The sequence below is a fragment of the Plodia interpunctella genome, chromosome 29, assembly GCF_027563975.2.
Source record: "Plodia interpunctella isolate USDA-ARS_2022_Savannah chromosome 29, ilPloInte3.2, whole genome shotgun sequence".
NCBI lineage: Eukaryota > Metazoa > Arthropoda > Insecta > Lepidoptera > Pyralidae > Plodia > Plodia interpunctella.
Window position 1 is genome coordinate 4,633,468 of NC_071322.1, and position 23,187 is coordinate 4,656,654.

At 40.5% G+C, this 23,187-nt stretch overlaps 2 protein-coding genes and 2 long non-coding RNA genes across 7 annotated transcripts; all 4 read left to right on the plus strand.

Annotated features, from left to right (window-relative positions):
* Nucleotides 1-188: 188 nt before the first annotated feature.
* On the plus strand, nucleotides 189-1,581 carry LOC128681989 (uncharacterized). The gene is made up of 3 exons (XR_008406077.1): nucleotides 189-392; nucleotides 714-752; nucleotides 1,253-1,581. It is a non-coding gene; the product is annotated as an uncharacterized LOC128681989 (long non-coding RNA).
* A 696-nt stretch (nucleotides 1,582-2,277) lies between these two features.
* On the plus strand, nucleotides 2,278-5,757 carry LOC128681976 (uncharacterized). Of its 4 annotated transcripts, none has more exons than XM_053766382.1 (3): nucleotides 2,278-2,483; nucleotides 2,575-2,724; nucleotides 5,245-5,757. In XM_053766382.1, the coding sequence occupies exon 3, from the start codon at nucleotides 5,275-5,277 to the stop codon at nucleotides 5,704-5,706; it is 432 nt and encodes a 143-aa protein (XP_053622357.1). In that variant the 5' UTR covers nucleotides 2,278-2,483; nucleotides 2,575-2,724; nucleotides 5,245-5,274; the 3' UTR covers nucleotides 5,707-5,757. The 4 variants fall into 4 exon arrangements, with proteins under 4 accessions (XP_053622357.1, XP_053622356.1, XP_053622355.1 ...); XM_053766381.1 differs by having other exon boundaries at nucleotides 2,279-2,483; nucleotides 5,255-5,757; XM_053766380.1 differs by lacking the exon at nucleotides 2,575-2,724 and having other exon boundaries at nucleotides 2,279-2,483.
* Nucleotides 5,758-7,068: 1,311 nt separating this feature from the next.
* Nucleotides 7,069-9,718, plus strand: LOC128681991 (uncharacterized). Its single transcript, XR_008406078.2, has 3 exons — nucleotides 7,069-7,390; nucleotides 7,993-8,141; nucleotides 9,448-9,718. It is a non-coding gene; the product is annotated as an uncharacterized LOC128681991 (long non-coding RNA).
* Nucleotides 9,719-10,387: 669 nt separating this feature from the next.
* Nucleotides 10,388-21,302, plus strand: snRNP-U1-70K (small ribonucleoprotein particle U1 subunit 70K). The gene is made up of 10 exons (XM_053766383.1): nucleotides 10,388-10,748; nucleotides 12,693-12,875; nucleotides 13,161-13,223; nucleotides 13,671-13,752; nucleotides 17,632-17,733; nucleotides 18,252-18,386; nucleotides 18,819-18,912; nucleotides 19,826-19,992; nucleotides 20,418-20,528; nucleotides 20,719-21,302. Exons 1-9 carry the CDS (start codon nucleotides 10,605-10,607, stop codon nucleotides 20,522-20,524), a joined length of 1,077 nt encoding a protein of 358 aa, XP_053622358.1. The 5' UTR covers nucleotides 10,388-10,604; the 3' UTR covers nucleotides 20,525-20,528; nucleotides 20,719-21,302.
* The last annotated feature ends 1,885 nt before the right edge of the window (nucleotides 21,303-23,187 follow it).

Consider the following 23,187-nt stretch of genomic DNA (forward strand, 5'->3'; position numbering starts at 1 on the left):
TGCGTTTTTCAATTTTCTGCCGTAAACAGAAATCAGGATCTTCAAAAATGTTAATTCTATCTAATAAAATTCCTTATCTAGTGTAACAATAACAAAAATATCCTAATGCTGGTGTCGATGCGTAACTCACATCATTCATTATCTAAAAGTGTATTTCTTTACGATTTATCATTTATGTATTTAAAAAATAAATTTGTCAATGACAAAATGACAGATTGTGAACATTAAAATAGGTATCAAAGATTACCTTATGTAAATTTCCGTTAGAAATTAAATACTTCTAGGCTTAGTTGTTCAAAGTTTATTGTAATAAAATAACCAGTTAAATTACACAATATTTAGTGGACATACGAGTATGACAGGACAGGATGCTCACGGCGGCCATTTGCTGTGTAAGTATAAACTAAGGATTGCTACCTGGGTGCTGGATATATGTATATGGGAATTAGATATCTGAGAATTTCGGAATTCTGGAAAAAAGCTTTTCTACGTCATAAAAAATACCAAATAGATGATGTAAGAGATAAAAATAAAAGTACTGAATGAGTTAATTCTTTATTAGGTCACCATAATTTCTACTTTATTATGTAGTTTCACATTTTACATAGAAAAGGCATAGGTACAGGGTAAGACAAGACCCGCATGAGGTCGCAGAGTGTGCGAGTGAGTCAGGTACACACCCGCATCTTAACGAACCGTTCTTAATGTTCTAGATCCACAATTATAAAGGAGAATGAATGAAAACCTAATACGTAAGTTTACATTAATTTGAATAAGGTATTTGTGATTGAATTTCAATAACAATAAATACGATAAGTCGCCCTGCAACTGGCCAATGGACACAAGAAAAATAATCGTTAAATAAATTTTCAATGAATACCTAAGTATTTAGATTTCGGCAGCTCAATTACTTTGTTCAACAATTATTTTGTTCTCCTAAAAAATCAAATTTTGGGGTCCTATTTGTTCTTAAATAATTGGATTCCAATGACGTATTAACCCTGACGAGGTAGACAGAATCAAAATTTTATATTATACTAGCCGCTCGCCCTGGCTTCGTTTGGGTAAAACCATAATAAATAGTATCCTATGTCACTCCTGAAGGTTTCGCCTATCTCTGTGCCAAATTCTCGGTCCTTTTAACAAATATGAGAAATTTGAAGAAGTTGGGTAGAGCATGAAGAGGTAACAAATAAACGAACTTACTTTCGCATTAGTGAGGACTGATGGGTGAACAAATAACATTTTCCAGATTATTTTTGTCTGACTACTTCGCGAATATGGAGCAGATGAAGCAACCAGTGTTTGTGCCGCAGGGCCCGCCCGAATTCCGGATCCGCGGCCCGCTGTACGGCCAGGACGGGTGCCTCGGCCGGCACTTCCGGCACATCCTGCTGGCCTCCGCCGCCATCATCCTCGTTCTCTTGACCTGCTTGACCTGCTATTACATATTTATGATGGTGTCAGTATGAAATGTCCGATTGTTTTGTAATTGTAAAAATCATCTGAAAGCTAAGTAAATTTATATATTTTTGATGATGTCGTTGTAAAAATTACGTGATCGTCAACTTTGGTCGACTTGTTTTGTAATTGTAAAAATAATTGTAAAATAGTAAAGTTATTGTAAAAATGTTGCGTTTATTTGTTGACTTCTTCAATTATTGTAAAAATAATCACTAGAAAGTTTAGGTTAAGTTTTTACATGTTTAGATATATTTGTGCTGAATTTATTTTGCTTCACGCTCTTTCTCTCTCGTATTCGGAGTCAACGTAAAAATAAATCGTAAAATTTTGACGATTTAGCTCTCGGATATCCCGATGTTACGTGTTCTCGGTGATATTTTAGTTGTGTTTGAAGTAGGGATAGCGGACTCGCGGGCCCTTTCTAAATCTATGGGGCGTAGACCTCATAAGCCTTTAGGCGACATGAATAAAATCTGACAATCAGTGTTAGCAATAACCATGGAACATGGATTTAGTTAGCACTTCGTACTGCCTGTACCTACTAATTCCATGCCATGCAATGATTTGATATTTCATGTGCGAGACCGCGATAGGTACGTAAAAACTGAAGCGGTTAGGATCACTTGGAGGTCCGTCTGTCAAGAATCCTTTTCTCAAGAAAACGAAGACGAAAAATGTGTTAGTTAAATCGCACTTGACCAAGGGGTTGTAAATAAGACCCGCGCGCGGGGCCCTTTGTAAATCTAAGCTAAAGCACGGAGGTTTCTACAAGTATTTGAAAATGTGTTGCAGCCTTCATGAACTGTTTTCTTTTGTGTCAACTATTTCAAAAGCAGACAAGCGAACACGAGCCGTCGACGAGCAGACGTGAAAACAGCTTAAGCCAATCAAGCTTCGATTCTAATTGTAATACAATTTTTTGAGATAATTATACATATTTGGTTAGACATTGTTGTGCTATCAGTTTACCAGTTTATAAGTGACAGAATGTGTTAACAAGGACTTCTATCAAGCCAGATGTAAGTACTACTTATTGTTTTGCGGCTCGATTCCCCTTTCATTTGATTGAATCAGCTCATCCTCATGCATTGCCCGTTCTGCCTGGTGCAGTCGTGTTCCTTTACCAGATAAAGTACAGCATCTGAATTAGCTGTCGCAGAGGCCTCTTCTCATCGGGAGCCCGTGGCAATTTGCCCGATTGTCACCCTGTGGATCCGCCACTGGAACCAGTTAAGAAACAAACACCTATAACATTGTCACGTAATTATTTTTAATTTTTTATCCCAATTATAACTACGCTAGTAAGTTTAATTGTTGTCACCTCTTCAGTTATACCTATATACTCAACCAATCTTCTTGAAATTTCACACTAATACATGGTCAAACGTACCTACTTAGTGACCTGCATGTCATAGTGCTTAGGAAAAATAATAAAGTATAAATTCAGTTCAATCACACGAGACTGCGCTGCACGTTGCGCGACTTTGCCTCTCTTTGTGTGCAACATGTTGAGCGACAATCGCGGGTGTAAAATATTGTTTTTATCGAATGCGATGTTTATATAAAACGTTGTTGTCACAATTATACGAAACGTACGAACGCCGCGCGAGTCAGTGTTGCCAGATATTTTGAACAATCTACCAAACGTCGATGTTCTACATCAGGCTCATTTGTTGTAGAATCGTAATACCCATGTGTAGAAGAATGACTGAGAAATCTACAGATGTGAGTATACATTTCATTAACTACGACCAGGTAGCTACAATGTTGCAGGGATTAGCTTTATTTCCAATCAAGTATCTAGTTGCTTTTTTTTTCTCATAATATCCTCCGTGTTTTATTGTATAACAAAATCGAATTCAATCTATGGGTGAATATGATACGTGCAAATGTTGGTTATACGAGGTGGGTTATTGGCGCGAGGCGAAGATGAGCGCTAACATAAGGTCGGGAATGTAATGAGCAATGTAAACGTGTGTCAAACGATGTTAAAAACACAATTCAAGTTGACAAATGTTGTCGTATTGCGGCAACATTTCGGATATCCTCCGAAGCAGCAGGACAACATCTCATCTGCTAGAAAAGAGTTGACGATTACCAAACGTTTGAACGTACCTTTTCCAAACATAGCTAAGAACACTCGATTAAATTAACTTTCAAATAAAAAAAAAACTAGATTAAAATCGGTTAAGCCGTTTTACTCCTACGATCCCCTCCTTCTGTCGTCGGGAGTTAAAAATATTGCGTACTTACTTAGTTCTAAAAACTATTATAAAATTAAAATAAATCTGATGCAAAGTAAAGTATGCCTGATTTTTCTATGAAACTAACTTTATTGCTTATCCTACCTCGTACGTAGCTGTAGCACATTACATTTGCCTTCTTGAAAAACTTTGCCTTCCGTAGGCTTTTCCCAATCGTACTAAAAAAACTACTTAAAAAATACTATCAAAAACAGCTGTGTGGCCCACCACATGTAGTGGTGAAAGTGGACTCAATGACGTGTTTTATGTTTCACGGTCCAGGGATGTCACGCGGACGTTGCGGTATACAGCCTCAGCACCCTGTATCCCCCTGCCTGTTGCAGCACATGAGCAAGTCGGTGAGCGCCGTGCTGTCGCAGCGGCCGCTCAGAGACATGAGCGCGCGCCGCTTCCACAACAACCGAGCGCTGTTCATCGTCGCGAGCCTCGTGGTGGCCGGCACGGTGCTCGGCGTGGCCGCCATCGTCACCGCGTTTGTTGCACACGAATCTATTCACTAAACATTAAGCTTCTTTTTTGTGTTTTATTTTACCTGAACCTCATTAATATAACCAATTTGTGGCCCGTCCTGTCTTCGCTCGGGTAAAACCATAATCAGCTACCTAAATCTTCTTCAGGAATGACACCCCGCACCACAATCATATGCGCAATGATAGTTTTAATAGCACCAATGCGTAGTTTTAAAGATCTAAGCATACATAGGAACAAAGACGGCGGGTAGTGACATTTTTACACGATGCGTACACGATTAAAACTGAAGAATATGTAAGCAGGATTAGTCGGGAGCACAGTAAAACACGTCTGGTCACTACGGAATTTTTTAGGGGGTACACGAGTACCTTCCAAAAATAACAATCTTAAAGGCTAATTGTTACAGCTACCCACTTATATATATGTTACAAAAACGAGACAGCGTGTGGACGTTAGTAACGAGTTACGTGTTTGCATGTTTTAAGGTTGGCCTTCGACAATATACACGTCGTTACGTCGGTGCCCCGTGCTGTCATAAATATTTGTTTATATTCCGAACGCTCTATTATTATGAGTTCTATGCTTTTTTCGTTGCTTTGTCCCAGTTTCTAGTTATGTAGGTACTTTAGATGTTAATTTCTGTACCTACTTAACTTTTACAGTCAGTTCCACACTAGCCCGTGCCCGCGACGCGTCAGATTCGCACGGGAACAGGTCATCTTTCCTGGCTAAAGGGCAGCCGATTTCCTCCCCCGTACTCCTAATAATAATTTTCAATAAGATTGAGTGGATAAGGCGTGAATAGCTAACAAATAAACTTTCAAGAAGATTGGTTGAGAGCATAAAGCGTGAAGAGGTGTAAACATACCTATATAAATTAAATAAACTTTTGCAATTAAATTTATATATGTATAAACCAATAATAAACCAATTGTGTAGGGTACTTACGCTACTTATGCACATGACACATCATTTTGGGAAACTTTAATGCGCATATATGAACTGTGTTTGATAAACTACGAGTATTTGAATAACGATAAATTAGTGAATTTCAGACGTTTGGGGTCACATTGAGATGGAGGAGAAGTCGCCGTCGGACTTGGCGGTGGGCGTGAAGATGAAGCAGCCGGTGCGTAGCAACCGCACGTCCTGCCAGAACTGCTCGGAGTACCACATGCGCGCGCCGGTGCAGCGCTCCTGCTCCTGCTTCGGCCAGGACCCCAACTGCATCCTGCTCTCGTTCGCGGCGCTCACGATACTCATACTGCTCACCATGATCGGATTCTTCATATACATGATGGCTACGAGTTCTAAGGAATCGACCACGCCTAAACCGGAAGAGGGCGCGGCGGGAGGCGGCGACGAGGCTCCGCCGACTCCCGAGGAGGAGGGTCGCATATTGCGAACAGATGTAGAGAATTATGACTATGATCAGAATCAGATTCAGAATCAGAATCAAATTCAGAATCAGAATCAGATTCCGAATCAGAATATGACTTCTGAGTAAGCCCTACAACTGCACAGAAAAATACCCAATTGCCTTAAATAAACACTTGAAAATAAATATTTGTTTTATTTTACGTGAAGGACTGGTGCGCCAAATAGATTTACGGAATAAAAATCTGAAAAGTAATTTCTATAGTACGCTGTTTTTCCGTGGTCTTTTCTCGTATCATTTTAGGGAAGGAAAAATTGGCGCCCGGACGCGAAACTTACACCTACATAATAAATATAAATACCTACAGATACTTAAGTACCCTATTTTATGGTATAATTTTGTCTGCCTGGAAGGCAAACTGCAGAACTATATGTCGTACTTATGTACAGTCAACAGCACATCAGGTTACCCCGCATGAACCTCTAGCGCGGTAATAGCGGCGAGTTTGTAATGAATTTGGATAGGTTGAGTGTAGTAAGTAAGTACTTTGTAAGACAGTTTTCCCAAATAGTATATAAGGTGCTTTTACGATGATCCAGGATTGGAAGCGGTGGTGGTGTAATGGTTAAGACCCCCGCCTGTGGATCAAAGGTCCCAGGCTCGAATCCTACGTGCCACATGTGTTTCTATACCAATCTGACTCATGTATAGTAGTAGTTTTCATCGACCACCACTTGCTTCCGGTGAAGGAAAAACATCGTGAGGAAACCTGCCCACTTGTTGATTATATTAACTTGTGCGTGAAATGGAGAAGGCAATGGCAAACCACTCCATTAATAATGCCAAGAAAGATGTTACGTGTATTTCATTCCATGTAATGACCACGACCCTCAGCCATGAGGAATACGACTATGTAGAAGGATTGGAACCCTCGCGACCACCTTGGAATATCTTGAAACGTGCATCGTAACGACGTCGCCATTGAGCTAGTTCACTAGTCCTGCCAGCCACCCATCCAGATTATCTTCCTGTAGGAACTAGTGGAAACCGACTGTTCCTTGGGTCTACAACACTATATCTGTGGTCAAGAATAAGCTAGGTAGGTACCTAGTACTTCCATCAAATCGGTTAACTGTAGATAATGTCGTAGTGTCCGGACCCAAGCCCTTTCTTAATCTATGATAGTAGCGGCACACATGCGATTACTAAGTACCAAGGATTTAGCTCCATGGTAGGTACCTACTCCTTACAACGTCCCTACTAACTCCATAGCAGCGCCAAAGAACGAGAAAACGGCCGCGTTATCGATACATCGCGATGGGCTGGATGCAGCAAAAGCGGCAGAGACAAGGGACAAAATATCCTATTATCTACTTGGCATTAGTAAGTACTTCCATGGAATTAGTATTCCATTATTAGACGCTTTACGAAGCGAAAGATATGACAAACGCTGTATTTTCTCTGTATACCTACTAACTGTCAATATGGGACTTCAACACAACGTGTCGGATTTTTCAAATCAATATATCAGTACCCTCTACCTATATATCCTTCTAGTATTAGTGGTTTCCTTAGTCTGAGCAAGAACATATCGGATATTGAATGTACTGTTTCTATGCTTTGTACATGATCGATTTTATTTTGAAATGCAGACTGATGTAAAGCTCCCAAGAAGTATTTTTATATCTACAAACGTGTAATGTTTCATTCGAATAGTTTTTCAGTTGTTATACATAGTTTTAATCGGATCAAGAAAAAAACCGTACCTAAACTGTATTTTGAATATAACGTTCAAGGGAATTTGCATTGCTGCGTAAGTGCTCGCCGATGACTGTACTCCATAATAAGTAGATGTGGCGTCGCCGTCGGATCGAGACAAGACTCTTCTTCACTGGGACTAATGACGTCAATATAGAGATTCTATTATTATTCAGTTAACATATTACGGCATTTAAAGACATTCTCTGCATATTTTGTAATAAAATACCATAAAACTTAGTTCGTTTAATCCCTTGTTATTGACATAGTAGATACAATCAGTGGCGTAGCGTACCTTGGAGGGGCCTTATCAAAATTAGTTGAGGCATCCAAATGAAAGGTAAACATTTTGAACGCACCTTTGGCTTGGCGGTGGTGTCGCGTTCATCATCAGCCTCGCGTTCATCATTAGATTCAGTGCGAGGTCATTATAGAAAAAATAATAATTTTTCGATTCTGGGTTATATCACTTCTTCCTAGCAAGTGAAAAGACAAAAAGCTCTATAGACACGGATAACAAGTTTTTTAATATCTACTTATAGTTTATTCCCGGAAAGCACGAAATTAAGAAACATTATTTTACGGCGGTAGCCACGCCTTTTAGTAGATACACTCCATTATTTGTTACGAGTACATTAGTTTGCGGATTTATTTCAGAAATCTTGATATTGGCTGTAGCGGTGGGGATGCGCGGGAGTCTGAGACTCCGCCGGGACACCCCATCTATCCCACCACATCACCACAGTGAGCGCAGAGCTTGATGACAGCTAGGTAGCTGCTGCGACCAGCTGCGGCTAGTGTACACGGTAGACGGCCCAAATTGTAATGCCGCTTCACACTATCGCGGAAAAGTTTGACCCGGCATACACTGCTGGTTTTTCTATATAAATAAAAGCACTCATACGAACTACGTGCATTCGCTCTGCATCATTGACAAAGCTGGCGAGTCACCGCCTGCCTATTTTATCCGTGTTGTTTATACATTGGTCAGGCAGGCGACATAGTTTTGTCTCATAGACCTGAATACACATACACAAGCCTATTCAACCCAATAGCCCTATACGTTGTAGTATACATTATATTCCAATAGTCCTGCACATTCTAAAAATTGTTCGCAAGTACATCTCCGTGGTGTGCTTGCGAGCATGCTTTGGATCGTGCCCCGCACCATTTTAGATCAAACATCTCACAAGGCCTCTACATGTTGGACCCAGGTCCCCATGCAAGCCTCAAAGGACCGGGCTACGGCCCGTGAAACTTTTGAGAGATACAAATAATAATAATAATAATAATAGGCCCGCAGGGCAGCTTGTGGCGAGCTGTTGTGGAGTAGCGACCCCACGGACCTGAGTGCTCCCAGGGGAGGCCCCTGTTCCTCACCTCCGCCTTCCTTCCCCAAGGTCGGAGTGGAAACCGAGAGGTAACAGGATCCCTACCTCTGGCTTGCCTTCATCGGCCGGCCAGAGTGGAGTCGCGAGAGCTATATGCTCGAAGGGTGGAAGTGTAAAATGTCATAACGCCGGGGGCGTCTGACTGGATCACCACGATTTCGCGCCCCGCAGACTCACCTCTCTACACCCTTAGCCGCTCACGCCAATGTTGCCCCTTTGGCGCCAATCGCGGCGACTGATTTGAGGGGCCCATCCAGTGAGCGGCGAGTCACCACCTGCCACTGAATAGTTATCATGATTATGGCAGGTGACCGAACTCTTTGCAATAGCCCATTCTCAGTCCATCCAAATTTCATTCTATAGACCAGTACTTCTATCCATTATTCTGCAATAGTTCACACTCCCGTCGAGACCTGCTCATGGGCATATCATTTCATTGGTATATCCGCGAGCGGGTCTTGGCGGGAGACCTACACAACATCAAAATTCTCCAAAGGGTCTCTACGTGTTGGATCCATATCCCCACGCAAGCCTCTCAAAGGACCGGACTATGTGCCGTGAATCCCAAAAGGAAATACAATTAATAATAATAATAAATCATTTATTGCAAATAATAATTGTACGAGTAGGTACTAAGAACTTTGATGTATTACTGTTGGTTTAAATAAATACTTATAGGTAGTATGGGTTCCATTCAACCATCCTTCTGCATTTATTACAGCTAAGCATTAATTAGCTCGTCGGCATGGAGGAGCGCCGTAGCCCGTGGAAACACCAGCCCAAGCCGACGACGCCGCAGTCGTTCCTGCAGAGCATGCTGCGCCTGCGCGAGCCGGAGCCGGAGCCCGAGCCCGCCTTCGTGATCAGGCACGTCACCGGCCTCACGATAGCCTTCGCCGCCGCCCTCGTCTTAATCATCCTACTCTTGATCGCTGTCCTTGCGTTGCTATCTAAGAAATAATTATTTCTATATAAAACTGGATTTTTCATGTAAAACGCCCTTGGACAACAAAATTGTTTGTATGGAATTTGAAGGTCCGTGCCTTCAAATTCCATACAAACAATGCGTGAACACGTGTTCACGCGCGTATAAGCGCATTGTGTTACTGTTCCATACAATCGAGCAGCAGGGGCTGCACAGGAATTCGGTGTACACGAGCCTATAACCTTTGCGTTCATGCTGGTTTGGAAGCGAAAAAACAACACAGAATAAACGTCAGCGGTTTATTGTACCGCGCAGATTGTAAATCAATGAAGGGTTTTTAAAAATGCCAATTCCACCAACAATCCCGCCATAAATCTACCTAAACATAGCAACTGATGTCCTCATCTGTCACCAACAATGTCAATGACAAAGACCTATATGGTAAGATGTGTACATGAGACACAAGAGGATGTGAAAAACGGAGTCGTCGCGCCTGTGGCGCACTGTGGAAACATTTCCGTCGTCATCTGTTCCCGTGTGGAATAAAAATACCACATAAGTTTCGATAGGAATACCAGCCCTCCAATATTATAACACAATATCGGTATTTAATAATAGGTGTCGATATTACGTACAGAATCGATACCTATATTAGTAGTCGATTATCGGTTTTCCGATATATCATAAAAGTATACAACCCTAACGAAAAAAAAATTGCTTGCTTTTGGTTTGGTCTGCTTCACTCACTCACTTCATTCAATCAATGGCGTCTACTCTACTTTGCGTACATATGTGTATTTAATTGTGAAAAAATTGCAAAATACTTACGAAGAATCATAAATATAAGCTAATATTTGTTACCTACGAAGTGTGGTTTTAAGTTATTTCAATCTATATTTTAAATAACTATGGTGATTTTTTTATGAAAGTAGTGTTAACGTGTTTGTGGAAATATGACGCAGTTTTTGCCACCGAATTTGCTGGCATTATTTGCCGCTCGGGAGCCTATCCCATACCTTCCGCCAGCAGCGAAGCTCCCTCATGAGAAGAAACAAAAAGGATATGATGGCGTCGGCGCTTTCCTCAATGTTTTTGAGGTTAGTCTTTTAGCACTCTTTATTGACATTTTAGTTTTCTTCCTACATTCCATTTCCACAACCTACCTACGATGAATCAATGGTTCTTCGTGAAAAAGTTTTCAATTCGAAGTATTAAAACCTGATGTTGGGTGTTCTCGGGTTCACTGGAGCTTTGATTGGTGTGATCTGTCTGTACCTGCCCATACAACTAAAACTTGTCTACTATTACGATACAATATCAAATCCGTTAGTGCACATTACAGTAGGTAGGTAGGTATTTATTGAAATAGACTAAAATGTATTATAGAATAAGAATGTGTAAAAAGATTGCTTTAGTTATTTCTTCCAGGAAACCTTAATTGATAATGACAGACAAATTCAGTATATCAAAGTTGTCAGTTTTCTCACAATCAAAACAAAAAAGTAAACAACTTAGTAAAGCAACATTTTATCCTCCAGTAGCTAAGTAGGTACTCAGTTAGGTGGTACTCGCTTAAAGTGCCTTGCTTTATGCTGTATAATCCATACCAATATTATAAAGAGAACAGCAGGGCTAGCATGCAACCAACGATAAAATTTTCTCGAGGCATTTTATCTGCTCTGAACGTCAAATAGTCGTTTTGTCGTCGTTGCTAACATGGCTGACCTAATATATCGTGTCTTCCTGTCAAAATTCGATAGATTGATTAAATTGTAGACAAATTTGAGAAACCCTAACATGACACGACTTTTTTTTATCTATTTTTATCCACATTTGACAGTTCTGCACAACTATATTATCATCAGTGGTTTGAGCTCACGATAACTGCAATCCGAATCAATTTGATAATAAGAAATGGCAGTTCCGTATTATAATTATGTTACGGCTAAACCTTGAAGTTTGGCTACACCGGCTAGACATAGGTGCAGCCAGTCACTGTTTGTTACAACTAGGTGTAGGGAGCCTGCTTATCTTAGGCTATATCTATTTTTGTTTTGTGTTACCATCTGAGACTGACTAAACCTATGTTTACCTATTGTTATTCCAGGTTATATTTCACCCGTGTACCAAATTTAATAACAATCCATCCAGTAGATTTTGCGTGAAAGAGTAACAAACATACATGCACAATTGCACACATATCGCCTCACAAACTTTTGCATTTAGGATAGATACAAAGAATGGGAGGCCTGTAAAATTCAAAGAAAAAGGATTAGGCATATTTGTGATCCATTCAATGTTTCAGATAACGAGTTTCAGCACCTTGTTTTCTGAAGGAATGCAATATCATTTGTTGTCAACTTTATTGGTAGTCTTTGAACCTCATACATACAATTTTGCATTGTTGTTTTTGCCTAATATTAATAATAAATAGTACAATATTAATAAGAAACCATTTATTTCCTTAAGTTTACAGATAAAAATATAAATATAGACATAAAATAAACCTCTCTTTCACTTTTGGCACAAAACATTATTATATTTTTCTTAGTTTTATTGAATGAAAGGCTTCTCCAATAATCTCCAAGTCGGTGTATCCTCAGTTTTTCTCTTCCAGTCTTTTCCCGCTACTGTTTCTGCCTGCCCATCTCTGGTCCTGCTGTTATTTGGACCTTCCATGTAATGACTCTCTTTCTCCATCTGTCCCTGGTGCCACATGTCCTGTCTACTGAATAGAATATGTTGAGTGTTGCGGAGCATCTATGATTTGAGTTTCTGTACATTTTTGCCAGTCTTTGATCTTGATGTTCAAGATGCTCCTTTCCATAGAATAGACATGTTAGTAATTTTTGTTTTATTTTATTACTAAATATCCATGTTTGTGCGCCATTATGTTCGGCTGGGCAGTACACAGAAGTCAATCACATTCTTTTCAAATTCAATGGAAGTCTAGATTTAAATTTAAATATTTCTTCCCAGCAATTTCACTCTTGTCTCTACCTCTGCTTCATGTAATTTATAACCGCGAGCGTGTGTGTCAGCACCCGTCGGAGACGCCGCCGCCGACGCGCGTGGAGACGCGCGAGGAGCGCGGCGCGCGGCGCCGGCGCGAGCGCGCGGAGCAGAGCGCGTACCGCCTCGAGCAGGAGATCGCGCTGTGGGACCCCGCCGCCGGCGCGCGCTGCACCGCCGACCCCTTCAAGACGCTCTTCGTCGCCAGGATCGTGAGTTTCCAGTCACACACACACACATTAACAAGCCAGATATGGGTTCCCTCCCAGTATTCTCCCAGTTTCTTCATGACTACTACTTACAGTTACGTGTCTAAAGCGTAAAAGTTTAAGAAATATCATCTCAAAATTGTCACAGGAGTGAAACGCTGCGGCTCAGCCGGTGTTCCATTAGCAATTTTACAGAATTTTAGTATATTTTCACTCGTCAAGAAAATCTCCCAAAGAACTTACATTTTAATGGTGTGCAAAATACTAATGCAAAAATTTGTATTACAGAATTATGACACATCTGAATCAAAACTTCGGAGAGAATTTGAAGGATACGGTCCTATAAAAAAAGTGAGTTATCTCAGTTTAATTTTAGCAAACAGTTCACAATACTAGATACTAGTGGGTAGTTTTGTATTCCTGCTGGGTTCCTTGCAGCAAATAAGAATAAAATAAGCAATGTCGAGTTCACATCTGTCTGAGTTTGCGATAGATTTAGCATTTCCCATCTTGCAACTAGTCTACAAAGAGAGAAGAGCGATCTGCAGTTTTTTCTATGAAATTTATCCGTTACCTGCAGGGCTGCAGGCCTTAGGCAACAATAGCATTCCTAAGGAGGGATGATGTCAGGTACGCGCCGGTCGAAAATCACAGCCTTATCTTAAAATGTTTAAGTTTAAATATTGTTATGGGCCTGTGACCTCAGCCGATAATGTGTGACCAAGAACATGCAGAAATGAGAGGCAGATTGGGCCCTCCTCAGGCCCAGACAGTACGCAGTTGTTCCAATGGTTTCAGATCTACATGGTCCACAACAAAGAGAACGCCAAGCCCCGCGGCTACGCCTTCATCGAGTACGAGCACGAGCGCGACATGCACTGTGAGTACGCGGCGGCGCTGTGTCGCGTGTGTTCATTCTCTAACTGGATCTTCTATGTGAATGTTTTTGGGTCCGAGGTTCATAGTTACTGCGCAGACCGCGCTGCGCAGGCGCCGGCGCCGGCCGCGTCTCCGCAGTACGTCGTACTCACATTAATATTTACCGGAAAAACATTCACATATTAAAATTAATATTTTGTAACCTTGACCAAAACGAAATTGAATACACGCTTCATTTCAGTTAAGAACACACAAAACTTGAAATACCAACGCGCCGCTTCGCACCGATTCATACATTTTTGATATCATCGTCATAATTTGTAAACCAATTATATGTTGTAAAATGCTGCGTTTCAAGAAGTTAAATATAGATTTTATTTGAATACTCCCTTCGAACTGAGGATGGGCCCACTGCTTTGCAATTTTATGATCGCGATTTTCTTTACGAATTATTCTATAAGTAAAATTTTTACTATTTTGACATAAAGCGCCGCACGCGAGGCGTGTTTAACGAACCACTGGGCTCAGTGCTCTTGCGCAGCATTGTTTTATGTTTATTTTTGTTCAAGTATCAATATTATGACGATGGCTATTCTCGAAGCTATTTTGATATCAAAATATCTTCATGAATGTTAGGCCTTCTTGGAGGGAACCATTTCACAAAATATCCAAGTTATGTACTTACAATGAATTATAATGCTGCCAAATGAGAAAGGCGTCGCCTCCAAAAAGGCCGGGAAGCGAGGCCGCCCTCGCGAACCGATCGATTTGGCGTGTGACATGTAATCTATGATTAATAAGGATTTTTTTCTATTTACACCACAGACCCAGCCGTATTGACCACAAAACGAGTATACCGGCCACTTTAAATAGGTTTGTATGTGGTAAGAGTGCCAACATACAACTAAACAATTCAATTTTGAGGGATTATGTAGTATCGTTTATGTGTTATGAGTTGCCACGGTAGTCCATGGGGTCGGTCTGTGTACGGCTGGCAGCTTCTATTAGCTTCTAGGGTTCCGTACCCGGCGGGTAAGAAGGATCCCCTGGTAATAGTACAGAGCGTTGATTGTACTAATTTAAACGCCCGGTTTGTCACATTTGTGTTGTTTAAGGGCCTGCTCTGGCACTATTTTCGTGGAGACAAGTCGCCGAGACTCCGAGATAACATTAGTAAAATTCACGCGTAAAAGTGATAGCTTTTACTGATAATTGTTTTCTCTTAATTCACGTAAATAAAATGGATTTTTAAACTACGGAAATGAATGTTTTCTATGATTTAGCTGGTAAGAATGTGTTTTATGCTACGAATAAATATAATCTATTTTTAAATGGTAAGCATAAATCGTAATCGTATTAAAATAACTACTGCTTATCATATATTTTTACGATATTCCGCAAGCTTACGCTACAATTAATTCATTTTAATGACTATTTTTCAATATTACGGATCATCGTAGACATCGCCTAATGACCGCTAACCATATAATTTTGATTGTTATTCGAAAATATAGAAACATATATAAACTTAAATCAAATTTTATTCTACAGAAATAGAAAAAAACAAATATATTCAATCCAATTAATATACCTGTTCTGCATTTGTTTCGGTATTTAATTATATGTGAACAATCTTACGAGCTGTGGACTGGATCCTAGAAGTGTCCTCCACCGGTCTACCTTTGGGTAAAACTATTTGTACCTTTTTATGAATATTAAATTAAATGTCTTCTCAGATATTGTAGTTTCTAAATGTCACTTATAAAAGTTAAAAAGCATTCCTAGCACGCTATAGTACAGCTTCCTGGCTGTACTTACATTTACTTGACTGAGAGCGAAATCATAGTAAATATGTGAAGTGACATTAAATTATCCCTTTGTCAGCAGAAATATGAATTATTTTGTATCGAAAATACCTTTATTCATTTCATTTGGTTGCCAGTAAAAAGCATCTTTACAAAGGGATATGATTGCGTGTACAGTGTATGTTTGTTTACTATTATTTAAGTACATAAACAAATTCAGTTTATTATTAGTATTATGCAGCGCAGGTATCAAAATTAAGTTCGCTATTGCCATACACAGTCGATCTTTTAGATTATCGTGGTGCAAGTGACCACACAGTCAGAACTCGGTGGTCGATCAGGACATTGGTAACCACAATTGATAGAGTACTACTCTCTTTTTACATTATTTTTATTTAAATTTAATTAAAATTTATAAAAAATGCGCACGGAAACGTAAGTAAAAGCGCGCCAGGTAACTGCGTCCGACGGGACTCGAATTTCGGAATATTTTTTGCGAAAGTAAGTAATTTGCATTATATTTGTGAGTCAACGGTAGGTATCGATACGGTGGGTGTAACTTCTAGCTCGTCACTCGGCTTGGTCGGTAGGTATCACATGTGCTTCTTTCAGGATCGCTGCGGGTGACACTGTTGCTATCTCTTTCGTTGTGGCCCGACCTTAGCGCAAAGAGAGGTCGGGCTTCAAATAAAAGAGATAGCAATATATGTACTTGGCATCAAAAAGTTCTTAGTAGTGCGAGCTACAGTATTATCTGTCGCTTTATGGTTTGAAACGACTGTGACCGTCACAAACGTCGCCGTGATGTATAGCGCGGTGTTCCAGCAAGCAAGGTGCGCTTGCACGGCGCTTTGGATCATAGTGCCGCGTATGTGACGAGTTTAAACATTATATTCAATACGAACACGACTAATAGATACTCGGTTCATAATGTAAACAATTTACAGAATTTGTTTTTAAATTGTTTAGTTAATGTTCCTAAATTTTATTTTGTGATGTCTCGTGTAGAGATTGTGTCCCCGTCGAAGTTTCATTTATCACAAAGTTATTAAATGTTGTGATAAAAGTTACGATTAAATATTTCCAAGAAAATTATATTTGAGGACATAAATTAATTAACTTTATCAATCGCACTATATTCAATTATTTTTTGATTATAAATAAGTTTGTGTACTTATTGTACACGACGCCGCGGCTGATAGAGGTAAAGTGAATACCGAGGTAGGTCATTTATTAAATAAAATATATAGGTTTTGTAATTTATATATGTTCGATATATTTTAATTTGATAAATTAAAGGCCATATAAACTTTTGATTACCAATAATTTTTTCATGCGAGGTTATATTGATTAAACTATCCTCATAAAAATCAAACATTTTTAAATACACATATTTTTAATTATAATTTCTTCGAATTATAATTATAAAATTATTTCTAAACATTTCAATATACTATTGCGCCATTTTTGCCTGTTTTCATGCCATTGTTTAAATTTTTCTAAATGTTTGTTAGACAAAGACAGCACAAACTTATTGTATTTTACCTTAAAATCATAAAATGTTTGAATTTACGGCGGCATCTGCATTTCACATTACAAATAAATTATTTTCCAAATGATAATCAATGTTATAAATCAGTGACACCATCACATTTTCATAAATTCCTTTCATTCAATAGCGACAGCTGAGAAAGTACCGCACGATATTATGCTACGTTAGGAAAGATTTGTAGTCACAATTCATAACAAAGATTTTGGTGGCCACAGTTTTCTTTATAATAATTTGTGGCAACGGTGTCCCACAGAAAACAATGATAACATCAATTATAGCCTAGCATAGTCTCCTGTTGTATATATTTTAGTTTTTTTTTTGCTATTAACCAATGAGTTCAAAGATAAAAAAGACAATTGAACAACAATAAGATCAGCAAAAGGATTAATGAAAAGAAGTTGATGGTGACACTAGAGAGCGGGTCCATTCTTAATTTGTCCATAAACCGAAAAAACGTGAAATGCGTTGCCGCGTGCGCCCGCGCCGGCGCCCGCGCACGCGCACTAACGCGCCGCTGTTGCAGCCGCGTACAAACACGCCGACGGCAAGAAGATAGACGGCAAGCGCGTGCTGGTGGACGTCGAGCGCGCCCGCACCGTCAAGGGCTGGCTGCCGAGGAGGCTGGGTCAGTACTCTCCCCTACTTGTCGGCTCTTGTGAACTCACTACTTTTTTAAATTAATGATGAATCAAAGTGGCATTTATTATCGTGTTTGGTCATCTAAATACCTTTGTGCATTTTATTTTTTACAGACAAATAGCCAATTTGCTTGAAACATTTTTGTTCACTCTACGATTACTAGGTTATGGGCTCAGCACATTACCACTGCTTGGTGCACTGAGTAACAATAATGCTAGCAAGCCCTTCTGGCATGATGGGACCGACACTGTTTATATGAGTTGTTCTTTCGACATTTCTTCTGACCAATGATCATTCCGAAAGCTGTAGTTTGTAGGTTATATAAGTGAACGCGAAACTGTATCTGTAAAGGTCCATTTTCTGAATATTACCTTGACTTTGATCATGTCGCCTCGTCACCGTAGTACAATGTATTTGTACGGATGTCAGGCCTCAACGACACTAGAAACACCTTGTCTACCTGTATATATGAGTCGAGAGTGAGCGTGGTGTGTGTGGTGTCAGGCGGCGGACTGGGCGGCACGCGGCGCGGGGGCGCGGACGTCAACATCAAGCACAGCGGCCGCGAGGACAACGAGCGCGAGAGGGAGAGGTACCGCCTCGAGCAGAGGGAGAGGGACGACCGCGCGAGACACGAACGTGAGTGGCTCATACGTATCTAGATTAACATCGAAGGTCACTACCGGTTTCGTCTACTAGTCGACGTCCCACCCTTTAACTGAAAACTGAAATACCTTACCGACCACATTGCTTCTTTTACTTTTTTACTTGTCAGTTCACGTATAATCACAGAAATCAGAACGAACCAACACAACCTATTCCACATATTTATCGTAGCTTATATTCACAAAGAAACACGACCGCATCGTACGACGCTAGAGCTACGACTGGGTCATAACAGCCATGCTGTCTCTTTATCCCATATCGTATACGCTATGAATGCTTCGTGGTTAGTTTCATGTCAGCCCTCTAGATTACAACAACTAGTATTGTTTAGTACATAAAAACGATAAATCATACTGAATAAGCCAATATCATTTTTGGTGTGTTCTAATGGTGTCGTGTGTTCAGGAGCGGGCGCGCGCAGACGATCGCGCTCGCGCTCGCGCCGGCGCTCGGGCTCGCGCTCGCGGCGCCGCGAGCGCCCGCGCGAGGAGGACGACGGGTGAGTGAGACGTTACTATAATATTCATCTGAGTCACAGAAGCGCAGGCGCGGAGAACGCACCGGATTATCATTTTAATTTCACACTTTCTTACATTTTTATTAAATTTGTATTCGATTTCTGTTAAAAATATTTATTTGAATCATTATTGCAAATTATGTATCTATAATTAGTGGACTTTACGCCTTACTTAAGGCATTCTCCACCAGTCCAACCATTATACCAAATAGAGAAGTGGTTTTTTAACTACTAAGTAAGCAAACGGGTATGTGGGCCACCTGCTGGGAAGTGGTCAGCGAAACCAAAACTGCAACAAACAAACTGGCGCTGCAGCGCCAGCTTGTCGCCGCGCGCTGCTGGCCCCGAATGAATCTTTTCACACCCTTTTTGAAGAGCTCCATGTTGTCTCTGTTAGCACTACAAGTCTGATTTTTATTGCCATATTGCCATTTTAACGTGGTCTCGTGGGTCTTTAAATCACTCCTTGTTTTCTTGTTATTTTTGAAGCAGCTGGGTGACTCCCAGAGATTCCCCCACGCGGCTGCTGTTGTTGGGTGCTGCCTGTCCGCTGGGAACTCGGGGCCATCCATTATTTTGTCTTTCCATGTTTCATTGAAGGGTTTAGGCGTTTAACTCGACTTGATGAGTGCGAAGTAACTCCTGCTAATGAGAGCTTTGGGCTATAGTTGATCCATCTAGGATTCCTCCGCTACCGAACCTAGGTGATTGTTTCCTTCCCAGAACACCACCAAGACAACAGACTATACTTTCTGCTTTGCTGGCCTCCCTATACTCTCGTCTGTTTGCTGACCTCGATTCCCACTGGGGCTCACATCCAATTTTCCTCGAGGTAACGGGGATCTAATACATAACATGTGAATCTATCTGATTAATGTCGTGTGTCACGACACAGGAGCCGCCGGCGCCGGCGCTCGCGCTCGCGCTCGGAGCGGCGGCGCGACGGCTCGCGGCGCCGCGAGCGCGCCGACCGCAGCGACCGCAAGCGGCGCCGCGACCGCGACCGCAAGGAGGGCAAGGTCAAACCCGAGGACATCAAGATCAAGGAGGAGCCCGTCGACGGTGAGCCTCATCCTCATTCTCTTATTGTTGAAATGTCGCAAGATGCGTTTTCTTGAAATAGTTTGTTATACATGGAATCGTCCTTGTTTGCTGATACCGTGTATGTATAGGACAAAGAGCGCGGACCTGTTTGAAGACCATTGATTTGCCACAGTTGACTTCCGCACAATACTACCAGACTTATACTCGCAATTCACCGCGATCCTATTAAATAATTTCATGTACAGACTCAAAAAATAGATATTTGTTTCATTTAAGTATAATGAATTATAATAGTTTGAGTTCAGCCCGAGCTCCACAATAACATTTTACTATGGTCCTTTATCAATACTCGTAGAATGAATACACGGTTAGTGTTCTAAGAGTAATGCTAGTGGTACGTTGACGTGTGCGTCACATAAATGAAACGCGTTGGTGTCCGGCAGACTACCCGTCGTTCTCGCTGCCGGCGCTGGAGATGCAGATCAAGCAGGAGCCCGACGACAACAAGTACAACCCGGAGGACGCCAACGGCGACGACTACAGCTACTAACCGCGTGAGTGTCGGCTGTGGCCGCGCGTCATCATTTACTTTTAACACTATTCGGTCCATACATTTTCTTATACAAATTGAAATTAAAATATTGTAATTCTTTTTTTTTTTTTTGGAAGAAAGATTTGCTAAGCAGAGCGAGAGCTGTAAGTGACGTGTGTCGATAATAAAACCAGTTTTTTTTTTCATTGCAGTCTACCCGCCGCTGCGAGGCTCCGGTGAACGCCGCTCCAGGATGTCCATTTCGCAAAATGACATTTTCTCAGCAATGGATTACGCAAAGTGTTATTTTTCCAACTATATTAAGATGACTGTTAAAATAATTTTTTGCTAATTCAACATAAAACTATGACGTTTTGCGATGTTATTTTAAGAAAGGTGTGACGTTCTGCGCCAAGGCTTGGATCGTACTCCTCTGACTAGATTTTAAAGTTAGGAAATAATATAACACTTAAAAATGAATTATTGATTTTGTATTTATTTTCACGCCCAACTTTTTCGTAAAAAATATCAGAAGCAAGAGCCCGAAATGCCGTCAGATGGTCGTTGCGAGTTGACAATAACCTCCGCCTGAGGCGTTGTACGCTGAATCCATTACTTTGACATTGTGCTCTTTTGACCTAATACTTTGAACATTCGATCACTTGTCATTTCGACCCTCGCTCATGTGTTTAGTAAGTGCTACGGAGTACTTACTAATTCCATGCCCTCGCTAGCAATGTGATTACTTTTGAGTCAGACGTTTTCTGGTGATTATGAAATAAATAAGTATAGTTTGTGTTTTGTTTTATTTTTTCCACAAATACTTGATGCCGAAATGTATTCGTTTTTAGGGTAACCAAATGGTAAAACGGAACCCTTTTACCAAGACTTCGCTGTCCGGACGTCTGTCCTGTCTATCACCAGGCTGTCTCATGAACCATGATAGACAAGTTGAAAGACTTATTTCTTGTAGCCGCTCTAAAAATGTAAAATTTATATAGAAAACCTGCATTTAGCGCCACCTACAATAAAGAAAATGTGCCATTTACAATTTTCCGGGATGAAAGATACCTATTTCCGCTTCTCCATACTCGACACTATAATGTGCGAAATTTCAAGAAGATTAGTGGTAGATAACGCGTGAAGAATACTAGCTATTGCCCGCGGGTTCGCCCGCGTAATTTTCCACGGGAACACTTCCCGCAGGCAAAACGAGACTGTCACACAGGTACCTATAAGAACATTCTATGTAAAGTTGTTATATCTGTAACCAACCTTATGATAAGGTGTTATTGTCCTATCCCATAACAATTACAAATGCGAAAGTAAGTTTGTTACCTCATCACGGTCTTTACAGTAAAAAAAATCTGTACATTGAATAAATTTACATAAAAACAAAATTAATCGATAGAGACATAGTACTTAACAGAGTAAGAATTAGAAAGAAAAAAGAACTGTATGTCTGTTTGTACACGCTAATCTTCGGAACTACTGGACGGAATTGAATGAAACTTTGTTATATAGCTGAATAAATGTATAAATGATTTTGAAAACTGGAACACCTGATGGAGAACAATGATGGTACAGCTAAACTATAGGGAATATAGAAATGACACCTTAACAAAAGTGGTTCAGCCTGATGAGCATTTCCTGTTGATGTATAAAAATCGAAGATCTGGAACACCTGAAGAAGAGTCAGAATGATCCAGCTAAACTATAGGAAATATAGTTGTTCAGTCTGATGGGCATCTTTTGTATTATAGGTATCGTTACGCTTTGTCTGTACAATTACTCTAATAATTTTGACGTGAAGTTTGAAATGTGGAGAAGAGCATGATGATTTCATTTCGGAAAAAAAATTAACTGTTTCAGTGGGAAATTTCCGCCGGCAAGAGCTTGTACTGTACTAGTTTTTGCCACTGCCACTGAACCTGCTATTGCAGGTTCATACAATGTTTCAAAATTCAAACTGCTAATGACATTAATTCTGATAATGATTAGTATGATCACATAATGTATATTGATATTTGGTAAAAACAAAAATGGAAGTGGTTGTACTGCCGGTCGGTCGGTCGCAAAAAAAATAACCCTTTCCTCTCTTTTCATCATTATATATATTAGGGTGTCCCAAGCTATAAGCGCAATTTTTTTTTTTTGCGAAATCTGATACGCATACCCTTTATATTTATTTTGTGTGACCTCAAAAGCCTAAATAATAAATATTATAGTTGGTTGCGCCAATATGGTACTTTGAATTTGGCGCCATACGTCTCGGTCTTGTTTGAATTGTAAGTTGCTGATTGGCTCCCACATTTCCTGTTCCTATTAGTTGTCTCCTTCCCACACCAACGCGCCAACGCATGTGTGAGCGAGAAGACAATACCAAGCAATTCGGAAATCATCGCCGCTAGTCGTGCGCTTCATTGTTGTGCAAAAAAAATCGGTTTGTCGCGCGCGCGGTCCCGCTAATAATGTTCGAAAATTGGTGAAATTACACTTGTACCACCCTGTGAATGTGCATAAACTCTTCCATACAACCACCGTGGACTTTGTGCGTTGTAGTTTACTTCCAGCATCGGCCTGGAGAGCAAATTGGATCTTCAGCGGACCAAGCCCGATAGCACGCTGCCGGCCGACCTATTTGTGAAGGCATCTCAGCAAAGGTTGGTGGTTCCTTATCC

Coding starts and splice junctions, on each gene's coding strand:
- LOC128681976 (XM_053766382.1), top strand. CDS start 5,275: ATGGAGGAGAAGTCGCCGTCGGACTTGGCGGTGGGCGTGAAGATGAAG.
- snRNP-U1-70K (XM_053766383.1), top strand. CDS start 10,605: ATGACGCAGTTTTTGCCACCGAATTTGCTGGCATTATTTGCCGCTCGG. Junction 13,753..17,631: donor GCACGAGCGCGACATGCACT/GTGAGTACGCGG, acceptor CCGCTGTTGCAG/CCGCGTACAAACACGCCGAC. Junction 18,913..19,825: donor CCGCGCGAGGAGGACGACGG/GTGAGTGAGACG, acceptor GTCACGACACAG/GAGCCGCCGGCGCCGGCGCT.